The sequence below is a fragment of the Anomaloglossus baeobatrachus genome, chromosome 3 (assembly GCF_048569485.1).
Source record: "Anomaloglossus baeobatrachus isolate aAnoBae1 chromosome 3, aAnoBae1.hap1, whole genome shotgun sequence".
NCBI classification, from domain to species: Eukaryota; Metazoa; Chordata; class Amphibia; order Anura; family Aromobatidae; genus Anomaloglossus; species Anomaloglossus baeobatrachus.
The window spans coordinates 230,919,304-230,932,045 of record NC_134355.1 but is presented as its reverse complement, the minus strand read 5'-3'; the positions used below and the strand labels follow the sequence as shown (position 1 = coordinate 230,932,045).

Here is a 12,742-nt window from a genome sequence, read left to right as displayed (position 1 = left end):
AAAAAACGAAGGAATAAGTACTGAATGTAAAAATACAGTGTTTAACCTAACATCATTTCCTCTTACAGCCGATATGTATTCTGTGCTCAGGAAGGGTCTGAATTTTTGTCTTTCTGAGAAATTTAATCTTACAGATTTTCGAATAAACCTGTACAAGGGTTGTAGGAAATAACATCTTAAAAAGTATTATAGCACTCAGAAAAAAAGTGTTCAGTCAGAGATTATAGGAGAGCGGCAATGTAGAGTGGGCCCCCTTGGTTTCTTCGGAGGCCGAGAGAGCACACCCTCCCTGGAGAAGGATGTGCGCTTACTCCTTAGTTTAGACAGTCCCGGGACTGTGTCTACTGATTTAATGGAAAAAGATCCTGACTGCACTCTACCTACCCCCTTTAGAAAAGGTCTAAAATCCACGTTCTTTCCTCCTCTAACTCCAGGCAACAGCGTGGATTTATTTCAGGAACTGGTGATTAGAGATCTGGAAGCCCTTAGGTATATACCACCCGTAGATAATCTAACTCAAAAAGAACTTTAAGGCCCAGTCACACTAAACAACTTACCAGCGATCCCAACAACTATCCAACCTGATAGGTATCGCTGGTAAGTTGCTAGGAGGTTGCTGGTGAGATTTCACACTGCGACGCTCCAGCGATCCCACCAGCAACCTGACCTGGCAGGGATCGCTGGAGCGTCGCTACACGAGTTGCTGGTGAGCTCACCAGCAACCAGTGACCAGCCCCCAGCCAGCAGCGCCGCGTGGAAGCAATGCTGCGCTTGGTAACTAAGGTAAATATCGGGTAACGAACCCGATATTTACCTTGGTTACCAGTGCACACCGCTTAGCGCTGGCTCCCTGCTTTCCTAGCTACAGTACACATGGGGTTAATTACCCAATGTGTACTGCAGCTACATGTGCAGAGAGCAGGGAGCCGCACACACTGCTTAGCGCTGGCTCCCTGCTCTCCTAACTACAGTACACATGGGGTTAATTACCCGATGTGTACTACAGCTACATGTGCACAGAGCAGGAGCCGGCACTGACAGCTGAGAGCGGAGGACGCTGGTAACGAAGGTAAATATCGGGTAACCAAGGTAAGGGCTTCTTGGTTACCCGATGTTTACCGTGGTTACCAGAGTCCGCAGAAGCCGGCGCCTGCTGCCTGCACATTCAGTTGTTGCTCTGTCGCTGTCACACACAGCGATGTGTGCTTCACAGCGGGAGAGCAACAACTAAAAAATGGCCCAGGACATTCAGCAACAACCAACGACCTCACAGCAGGGGCCGGGTTGTTGCTGGATGTCACACACAGCGACATCACTAGCAACATCGCTGTTACGTCACAAAAGTTGTTCGTTAGCAGCGATGTTGCTAGCGATGTTGCTAGCGATGTTGTTTAGTGTGACTGGGCCTTAAAGCCCTTAAACTTTTGCAGAACAATCGGGATATCATAATTAGGAGGGCTGATAAGGGGGGTGCGATAGTCCTATTGACAAAGAAAGCCTATCAAATGGAGTCTGAAAGACAGTTAAATAATGCCAATGTGTATAAAAAACTACCTAGCGATCCAACTTGGATATATGTAAAACAACTGAGAAGCTTCTTATTTAAATGGGTGAACAATAACATCTCAACAAAAAGTACTGCAGAAAAACTATTGCCTGTTTACCCAAAAAAAGCACATTGGTATTATTTACCTAAAATACATAAGGATTTATCCCCCCCCCCACCCAATAATAATTTCGGGCATAGGATCTATAACCGAAGCCCTTTCACAATATCTTGAATGGCTTCTGAAGCCTTTATCTAAAATGATTCCCTCCTATATAAAGGACAAGAGCGATTTCATGGAAATGCTGGATGATTTTCATTGGCAGGACGGGTTCCAGTTGGCATCCCTGGACATTGAGAGTCTGTACACCCAGATCCCTCAACACCTGGGTGTGCGGACTATCAACAAAGTCCTGACCAATTTTGGACAAGACCCCTCTCTTGTGACCTTTGTGGCAGAAGCATTTGATTTTGTGCTTAGTCACAATGCCTTCACATTTGGAGAGCAATGGTATTTGCAATGCGGGGGTACTGCAATGGGTACCCCTGCAGCTTGCATTTTTGCAAACCTATATCTGGCGGCTTTAGAGGATGAATTGATTTATGGATCCGGTAACCCATTTCTTAAACATATAAAGACGTACGCAAGATACGTGGATGATGTGTTTCTGGTATGGGATGGTACTGAGCAAGAGTTTGAACATTTTGTCACCTATTTAAATGACAGTAATACATTTAATATGCTATTTACTAGTCAGTTTGGCGGCCAGGAACTAATTTTCCTGGACGTGAAACTGACAGTAAATGACGGGACTATCCTTAAGGAAGTCCATAGAAAGCCTACAGCTGTTAATAATTTGCTACATTATAGCCGAGCTCATCCATCCCATACCAGAACCTCACTCCCGTACAGTCAGTTCTTGCGTTTAAAAAGAATAAATAATGATCCCCTTAGGTTTAAAGAACAAGCCTCTGATTTGAAGGCACGATTATCTGAACGGGGCTACCCTTCCAGGATCATAGAAGCCGCTTTGGATAGGACTACAACTGCGACCATTAAACATGATAGATCTCTTGAAAAAATCTCCAAAAAAATGCCCAAAGAAATGCCCAATAAGGTCCCCGAAGAAAGATGCGCTTTTAACTTTAAGTATAATTCCATGTTCGAAACTGAGATCTAGTATAAAAAACCATTGGCACTTGTTAAGGAATGATAAGGATCTTAGAGATCTAGTAAAAGAAGACCCTCTGGTATCCTATAGAAGATGCCAGAATTTGGGTGACCTTCTAGTCAATAATAGATTTGTACTTGCAAAAGAAAAGACTTGGCTGGATCGGAAAAAAATGAAGGGTAATTTTAGATGTGGGAACTGTCCTTATTGCTCGGCTCATAAAACGGGGGGTGTTGTAAAAGTGGGGTGTGAATACCTTAGGGTTGATGATTTCATATCATGTAAATCCACTTGCATAGTGTATGCCATATTCTGCCCTTGTAAATATATCAGAAAAACGATTCAACCCCTGTATGTCCGTTTTAGAGAACACTGTAAATCTATAACATCAGGGGTAGGCTCAGCACGCCTCATTAAACATATGCAGGAATGTCATAACAGCAATTCTTGTTTGATGTCCTTCGCAGGATTGCTTAAGGTTAACCCTAGTAGCAGGGGTGGCGATACGCACCGTATGCTACTACAAAAAGAATCCAGACTAATTTTGGATTTAAACGCAATGGGACCGCTAGGTCTGAACGATAGGAATGATTTATCTGTCTTCCTCTAAGTACATTTTTCTAATCAAATGTGATGATTATATGACACACTGACTATGTCCTTTTATGAATGGTATTATCCGATCATGATCCGTCATGATACCTGCATTTAGCATTTTAAATCACTTGCTGACGTAGTATCCGCACCATCTGTGTTTAAAAGGGCGGTACTGCTTGGCAATTTGCACTGGACCCGTGGAAGCTAAGATTTAGCGAAACGGCACGCCGTCGTCCGGCGTTGTATGGCTTGTCTCACCCTCCCCACCGCCTGTACCTGCATGCTTTTATAAAATAAAAATGGAATAACATGGAGTTCTTCGTGGAGTGCGACTCTTTCTTCCTTGGAATATATATATATATATATATATATATATATATATATATATTTATATAATATATATATATATATATATATATATATATATATACTGCAGCTGTAGGTAATCGACCCCCTCCTTTCTCTCCCCCTTCGGCTGCTCCGAAAGAATTCCTCTCTCACAATCACCCACACTCTAGCCCTCCCCCCCCTCCCTGCTGCCCTCTCAGTGAAAAAATGTAGCTGCGTCTGTGGGCTTCTACACTCCCCCTCCTGCCCGCTCTCAACAGCTGCGTAATTCGACTCCCGCTCTCAGTGTCCAGCAGCAGACAATGAACTCTTTGAAAACTAAGTCAGGAGAATTTACAGGCTTTCTATGAGGCTAAAAACCTGCGTTCACAACTCAGAAATACAGACAGACGGTCTGATCGTACTACCCTTACCCAACACCTATGGGCGTGGGGTTTATGTTCCTTTGTTCTAGATTACCGGCAAAAGATAATAGCCACGTTAGGATATAAAACGTCAACCCCCCCCTCAGTTCAGTGATCAAACCCTTCCCCACAGACCGTCGAATCACAGGTAACTCATCATATACATTATATATGACACTTACCTGCGATATTTGAGTGATCAGCTCTGTCGGCGGTCTGCGGGTATTGGGAAACGATCTCCTGGATCCGAGAAAGAAGTTCGGCCAATCTTTCTTACGGCAATCTCAGCAGTGCCTCCACTGTTGGGGACGGGACACAAGCGATCCCTTTTCGATCTGACCTCTGTTTCAAATTAAAATGTCATGAGTGCACGCGAGACTAAATAACGGACGACGAGTCAATTACATCTATCTCCATGACTGCCACTGAGGCAACTGAACCTTATTCTTAAACAAAGCCCCTAGACCGAGAAGTAAAGGAGTGTAAACAAAAGTTTTAGTCCAATAAAGTATCGCAGGTCCGGGCTTCAAGACATATAGATCTGCATAGTCTCTTCCTGATTGGTCAGTCTAGGCTCCAGGAATTTCTTTGTTTATCATCTCCTTTGGGTGTAGACAGGATATAGCAGCCATCTTTAAGTTACATATACTGATATATACTGTGTTAAGGAACAAAGACATGCATAAATATATGTGTTAGTTCACATCTGCTAAACTATATACCTGAGTCTATGAAATGGCTGAATTTAGTATTTCTGGGTACTCAATTCTTATCCCCAACAAAAGTATAAAAAATTAGTTTTCCCTAAGAGTAAGGTTTAAAATCTCTCCAAAATTTTTTGCTAAATGTTAAAACCTGCTCAAAATATTTATTCTGCCTATTACCATTGTGTTGTTACCATAAAGCACCCTTCATTTGGGTACTCTGTTTGTGATTATTTTTTTTTTTTTAATTTTTTAAAATGTTTTAGCAATGTAAATGTAGATGTACAACTGATCATATGCATTGTAATTTTAGTGAATTAAGACCTAAATTACTGGTATTACATTCAAATTAATATATCCGTATGTCTACACTATATATTATGAAATTGGTCTACCTAGAAAGCATGAAAATAAGCAAGATTGCAATTGACTTCATATTTCTCACAGCTGTGGTTCTCCTGCTGTGAAAACATGTATCCTACATGGTGTTCAGCTTATTTACAAATAGGTCAGCCACCAGTATGCACAGTAGATACAGTGCCTACAAGTAGTATTCAACCCCCTGCAGATTTAGCAGGTTTGATAAGATGCAAATAAGTTAGAGCCTGCAAACTTCAAACAAGAGCAGGATTTATTAACAGATGCATAAATCTTACAAACCAACAGGTTATGTTGCTCAGTTAAATTTTAATAAATTTTCAACATAAAAGTGTGGGTCAATTATTATTCAACCCCTAGGTTTAATATTTTGTGGAATAACCCTTGTTTGCAATTACAGCTAATAATCGTCTTTTATAAGACCTGATCAGGCCGGCACAGGTCTCTGGAGTTATCTTGGCCCACTCCTCCATGCAGATCTTCTCCAAGTTATCTAGGTTCTTTGGGTGTCTCATGTGGACTTTAATCTTGAGCTCCTTCCTCAAGTTTTCTATTGGTTAAAGGTCAGGAGATTGACTAGGCCACTGCAACACCTTGATTTTTTCCCTTTTGAACCAGGCCTTGGTTTTCTTGGCTGTGTGCTTTGGGTCGTTGTCTTGTTGGAAGATGAAATGACGACCCATCTTAAGATCCTTGATGGAGGAGCGGAGGTTCTTGGTCAAAATCTCCAGGTAGGCCGTGCTATCCATCTTCCCATGGATGCAGACCAGATGGCCAGGCCCCTTGGCTGAGAAACAGCCCCACAGCATGATGCTGCCACCACCATGCTTAACTGTAGGGATGGTATTCTTGGGGTCGTATGCAGTGTCATCCAGTCTCCAAACGTCACGTGTGTGGTTGGCACCAAAGATCTCGATCTTGGTCTCATCAGACCAGAGAACCTTGAACCAGTCTGTCTCAGAGTCCTCCAAGTGATCATGAGCAAACTGTAGACGAGCCTTGACATGACGCTTTGAAAGTAAAGGTACCTTACGGGCTCGTCTGGAACGGAGACCATTGCGGTGGAGTACGTTACTTATGGTATTGACTGAAACCAATGTCCCCACTGCCATGAGATCTTCCCGGAGCTCCTTCCTTGTTGTCCTTGGGTTAGCCTTGACTCTTCGGACAAGCCTGGCCTCGGCACGGGTGGAAACTTTCAAAGGCTGTCCAGGCTGTGGAAGGCTAACAGTAGTTCCATAAGCCTTCCACTTCCGGATGATGCTTCCAACAGTGGAGACAGGTAGGCCCAACTCCTTGGAAAGGGTTTTTTACCCCTTGCCAGGCTTGTGACTCTCCACGATCTTGTCTCTGATGGCCTTGGAATGCTCCTTTGTCTTTCCCATGTTGACCAAGTATGAGTGCTGTTCACAAGTTTGGGGAGGGTCTTAATTAGTCAGAAAAGGCTGGAAAAAGATAATTAATCCAAACATGTGAAGCTCATTGTTCTTTGTGCCTGAAATACTTCTTAATACTTTAGGGGAACCAAACAGAATTCTTATGGTTTGAGGGGTTGAATAATAAATGACCCTCTGAATAAACTTTTCACAATTTAAAAAAAAAAAAAAAAGAAATAACATTCTTTTTTGCTGCAGTGCATTTCACACTTCCAGGCTGATCTACAGTCCAAATGTCACAATGCCAAGTTAATTCCGAATGTGTAAACCTGCTAAATCTGCAGGGGGTTGAATACTACTTGTAGGCACTGTACATTCCAGGCTGAGGCGCTAACTCTTATCACCTCTCTCTAGTTCTTTAAGTTCTAAAAGGCAGTTAGCTGCAGATCTCCCCTTCTCTCTTAGTTTATGGACTAGTGATGGGCAAACCCGCACTGGAAAATTCGGGGTCCATAACAGACACCTACTGTCAGTGCACAGAACCTGAACACTGACTCTATGGCTCTGTGCCCACGTGTGCGTATTGCATGCAGTTACACTGCGTATTGCACTGCAGCGTAACTGCATGCGTCCTGCGTCCCCAGCACAATATATGAAGATTGTGCATAATCCATGCGCACGTTATGTTTTAGAACGCAGTGATTTGCATGCTGCCAAATTGCTGCGTTCTAAAAAGCAACATGTCACTTATTCCATGCACTTTGCATGCAGCCCCTGCTCTGTCTATGGTGGGGGCTGCATCCAGAGCGTATGAAATCGGCTTTTTCACTGCATTCATACGCAGTGTTTCTGCAGCGATTTGAAGCGCACATGTGCTGTTCAAATCGCTGCAGAAATTTCTGCAGGGACAGGACGCAACGTGGGCACATAGCCTACTACTGTTCGGGTTTGACCACCCAGATTAAAAAAAAAAAAAAAAAGCAAAATCGGGATTAAAGCAGGACAATTATACTTCCCGAGTTTTCTCGCAGCAGTCACCCTGCTTCCAGGTCCGCTCATTAAATCTCATGAATATTCACTGCTTCCTCATCCATCCTCAGTGACAGCCTCTTGATTGGTTGCAGTCAGACTGCCAGAGTGGTTGCCCTCACACTAGCTATCTGGGTCCCCGAAGTGGAGTGTAACAAATAATTGGAACAAATTGCGTAGGTTCCCCCATATTTTGATACCCAGCACAGATAAAGCAGACAGCTGGAAGCTACATCCCCCAGCTGTGTGTGTTTACAGCTGGGGACTGGTATTCTCAGGCTAGGGAGAAGCATGGTTATTGAGCCTTTCCCAGCCCAGCCTAAAAAATAGCAGTGTACAGCCACCCCAAAATTGGCACATCAATTAGATCCTGGTGCTTACCCGGCTCATCCCGATTGCCCTGGTGCACTGGTAGTCGGGGGTAATACAGTGGTGCCTTGGTTATCATTGGTTTCGATTTTCGTTTTATTTTTTTCCCACTAAAAATTTGCCTCAGTTTTCATTGGTTGCTTTGGTTTTCGTTTGTTTTTGTCTGCATGCCCACATGACTACGCTGCTATTTTTGCAATGTTCAACATAGGGTGATCCATGCATTCTCCTGCTCTGTGTGGCCTTGCCGTATTTTTCAGACTATAAAATGCACCGGACCATAAGACACACCCTGCTTTTATATTAATTTCTTATTGTTTTTAGTATTAAACACTATCTTTATTCCCTATAAAATGTGTTTTGTTGTATGTATTTTAGAGTGTCTTAAACTAATTAATTGGATTTACATTGATTGCTATGGAAATAATTGCATCTGTTTTAGTCGGTTTCGGTTTTCATTGATTGTATTCAGACGGATTATAACAAAAACTGAGGCATCACTGTATAAGGGGTTAATGACAGCTGTAATTTGTCAAATAATCACAGCAGCCATGAAGCCTGAGGTTAGTAATGCAATGTGCACGCATTACGGTATTCCGGCATTGAGCTCAAGGAGTTCACTTGAGCTCACAGCTGAAGTACCCATGGTATCCCAGCTGTTGCCTCAGGTGAACTCATTGAGCTTAGATGCAGAATACTGGAATGCGTAGACATTCCGGTAATCCAGCATTAAGTTCAGTGCTGCAGGATTTTTTACTTCATTGTTGCCGCTTAATCAGGTAATCCGGCATCATTGAAGTCAATAATCCGGTAATTCAGGGTCATTGAATTCAATTTGGATTACCAGATTTGAGTTCAATGAGTTTCACCTCAGGTGTGTCCCTGACGCTGCAGTGATCTTTAGCGTTACCTAATGTGACTGCGCACTGCGACCTCAGCAAGTAGCACAGCCAGGATCATTGGAGACGTGTCTGTGGATTACATCAGACCTGCAGAGGTGTTTTAGCGGTTAATGAATTGGAAATACAAAAAGGGTGGGGTTGTTTTGTTTTTTTTTTGGTTTTTTTTTGTAAATAAAGGATTTTTTTATTTTTAGGCTGGAGAAGAGCCAATAACCATGGACTTCCCCAGCCTGAGACTATCAGCCCCTAGTTGTCCGCTTTATTTTGGCAGGGAATCAAAGTATGGGGGAGCCTACGCCATTTATTCCAATTATTTATTTATTTTTACACTCCACTCCAGACCCAGACAGCTAATGTGAGGGCAACCAATCACATATGCCAGCAGTTTGATTGCAACCAATCACAGATGTGGTCACCAGGGTTGGCTCCAGGTTTTCGTTGGCCCGAGCGAAAGAGTCTCAGTGGGGCCCATACACACACACAAGCACATAAACAGATACATGCACATACACGCATACGTACATATTCATATTTGAAGACAAATTCATAAAACCACGCAAAAACTTTGTAATTATAATTGTACTGCTTTAATCACCATTTTGCTTAATTTTGCAGTCCCGTAGCCCTTACTAACACCGTTTTATTTATTGTAATTTTGTCCTGAAGGAGTTTTTACTCTAAAACAGGAGTGGGGAACCTTTTTTCTGGCGGGGGGCCATTTGGAAATTTCTACCAACCTTCGGGGGCCTCACAAAATTATCAATGTGAAAATGACCCTGCTATATTTGGTCAAACAATTAACTCACCCTTACTGTGGTGCTTCTCTTTGGTGCGGCTGTGATGTTTGGGAATACTAATGTTTCTTCTCACAGCTGCTTTTTCATTTTTGTCTGGGTCTGGAGCGCAGTCAACTCTTTGTGATATGATTGGTAAATCATATACATCATATAACAGACGCTGTATATACATCACAGGAGACACTAGAGGCACATATATCACATATGAGACACTGGGACTGCGGTATATACATCACAGGAGATGCTGGGGGCATATACATCACTTAAAAGACTGGTACTGCTGTATATACATCACATAGGAGACACTGGTACTGCTGTATATACATGACAGGAGACACTGGGGGCACATACATCACACAAGGGGCTGGGGACATGTATATGCCCCCAGCCCCTCCTGTGAGGTGTATGCCCCCTGCCCCTCCTGTGAGGTGTATGCCCCCTGCCCCTCCTGTGAGGTGTATGCCCCCTGCCCCTCCTGTGAGGTGTATGCCCCCTGCCCCTCCTGTGAGGTGTATGCCCCCTGCCCCTCCTGTGAGGTGTATGCCCCCTGCCCCTCCTGTGAGGTGTATGCCCCCTGCCCCTCCTGTGAGGTGTATGCCCCCTGCCCCTCCTGTGAGGTGTATGCCCCCTGCCCCTCCTGTGAGGTGTATGCCCCCTGCCCCTCCTGTGAGGTGTATGCCCCCAGCCCCTCCTGTGAGGTGTATGCCCCCAGCCCCTCCTGTGAGGTGTATGCCCCCAGCCCCTCCTGTGAGGTGTATGCCCCCAGCCCCTCCTGTGAGGTGTATGCCCCCAGCCCCTCCTGTGAGGTGTATGCCCCCAGCCCCTCCTGTGAGGTGTATGCCCCCAGCCCCTCCTGTGAGGTGTATGCCCCCAGCCCCTCCTGTGAGGTGTGTGCCCCTCCTGTGAGGTGTGTGCCCCCTCCTGTGAGGTGTGTGCCCCCTCCTGTGAGGTGTGTGCCCCCTCCTGTGAGGTGTGTGCCCCTCCCCCCCTGTGAGGTGTTCCCCCCCCCCCTGTGAGGGGTGTGCCCCCCCTATGGTGTGTGCCCCTCCCTGTGAGGTGTATTCCTCCAGTCCCTCCTGTGATGTATATGCCCCCAGCCTCTCCTGTGCTGTATATTCCTGAAATCCCTCCTGTGAGGTATATGCCCCCAGCCCCTCCTGTGAGGTATATGCCCCCAGCCCCTCCTGTGAGGTATATAGTCACAGGAGATGCTGGGAGGCATGCACATCACAGGAGACACTGGGGCCGTAAGCAACACAGGAGACGCTGGGGCGCAGGCGTCGCAAGCGGGGCTGGGGCGCAGGCGTCCAAGCGGGACTGGGGCGCAGGCACACAGCCCCTTTTGTTTATGTTTAGAGCAGTTATCCTATTCATTGTTTTCTTGAGTTGTTCAAATGCACTGTTATCTCCATATACAAATATTGTGATAACTGTAGACTTCAGAACAAGCCCCTGACAGATTGGTAATGTGTCACACTATCAATTAGTAGCTCAGCTGTTGGAGGAAGCTGCTGATGCAGAATAGTCACTCATGTAATGCATTTTGTAGTGAACTTTTAGCCAACCCCCCCCCCCCCCCCCACACACCCTCCCCGGCAACAAAGGAAGTAAAAGAAACTGGAAACATGGTGCTGCTCAAGACACAACTTGAGAATATAGCAATATGATTTATTTATTTATTTTCTTACTCCTTGACAATCGATTCTAACAATTTTTATTTTTTTTTACCTTTTAGGTTTGTATTCGTAGTCCACCCCAAGAAATCATTGAAATACAACACCACCAACAGAAGCAACAGCAGGCACCCATTCCAGTACCGGGCCAGAAAAAGCGAAAGCCTGTCAACGATGATCTAAGTCGACAACTACTTTCTGAAGCAGCAGCGGTTTTAAACCAAAAAGAAGATGAATTTGATGCATTTGGTGTCACAGTTGCTGCAAAGCTGCGCAAAATGGATGACAAACAAAGACTACTATCAGAAGTTCTTATAACTGATATTTTGTTCAAAGGGATGATGAAGAAACTCACTGAAGAATCTAGCATTTCGCTCTTTCAAATGCCACACTATGCTTGTCAGCCACCAAGTTGCTCTAACTCTATTGAGTATAGTATTCAGCATCAGGCAATGACTTCCCCTCGGCAAGATTATGTTTCCATTAATCATGACTATAGCTGTAGTCCTACACGGATGAGGGCAAATCAGTCTTTTTGTATGTCTCCACTGCCCAACTCACATGTAATAGAACCTTCCCAGTACAAAGAAGAACATTTGTAACACTATGACATTCAACACTTTTTAGTGTTTTTATTGGGACACTACAATTAAAGCTGTTCCTTTATTAGGATATAATTTAATTTGTTTTATTATGAACATGGCATTTTCTGTTTTATATTAAATTTTATAATTATTATGGCTTTTTATATAGTTTCTTTAAAAAAAATCAGATTTTGTCAAAAGTTTTGCACGAAAACTTTCTGCTTTGTAAACTAACCAAAGTTGACATGGAGGAAATTTTTATGGGGTAAGGCATAGTAGGAAGCAACCATAACCATGTACTACTACCTATACTTCTGTAGACTGTGTACTTAACAATCAGTTTATTTAAAGCTAAGAAGTGTGTGTGTGTGTGTGTGTGTGTGTGTGTGTGTGTGTGTGTGTGTGTGTGTGTGTGTGTGTGTGTGTGTGTGTGTGTGTGTGTGTGCTTGTAATGCAAGCAGAATCTTAATTGAGTATTGCAGCAGTAACTACTTTGTGTGGTGCTAATAAAAGTAATCTCAAGGCCAAAACACAAAGGGCCCGATTCATTATTGCAGTTGCATCTGGTTTTCATCTAGGTTTTTCAGGGTTTTTTTCACCGGTCTTATCCTGTTTTTCACTTGTTTTAACTTGCCCTTTGTTTAAAGCCTATTTTGTGTTCACCTTTCTTCTTTTTTGGCTAATCTGTAGCTTTTTTTTTTTTTTTTTTTTTTTTTTACCCTACCTGAGAGCAACATTATGTAGGAGAAGAGACCTTGATTCTAGTGATGTCACTTACTATCCTGCTAGTTGTAGGTTCAATAAAATCTGAGTTTTATCAGCAGGAATCTGTCACTAGAGGACTAGTTGTGGTGCTTTATACG

At 43.7% G+C, this 12,742-nt stretch overlaps 1 protein-coding gene across 2 annotated transcripts in view; it reads left to right on the top strand.

The window, feature by feature from the left end:
- LOC142296317 (uncharacterized) overlaps positions 1-12,033 on the top strand; it is a 231,115-nt gene extending 219,082 nt beyond the window's left edge. For both annotated transcript variants that reach the window (XM_075339757.1, XM_075339756.1), the window contains exon 4: positions 11,358-12,033. In XM_075339757.1, the coding sequence (XP_075195872.1) occupies positions 11,358-11,897 (540 nt within the window). In that variant the 3' untranslated portion in view covers positions 11,898-12,033. The remainder of the gene's footprint in view (positions 1-11,357) is intronic.
- The last annotated feature ends 709 nt before the right edge of the window (positions 12,034-12,742 follow it).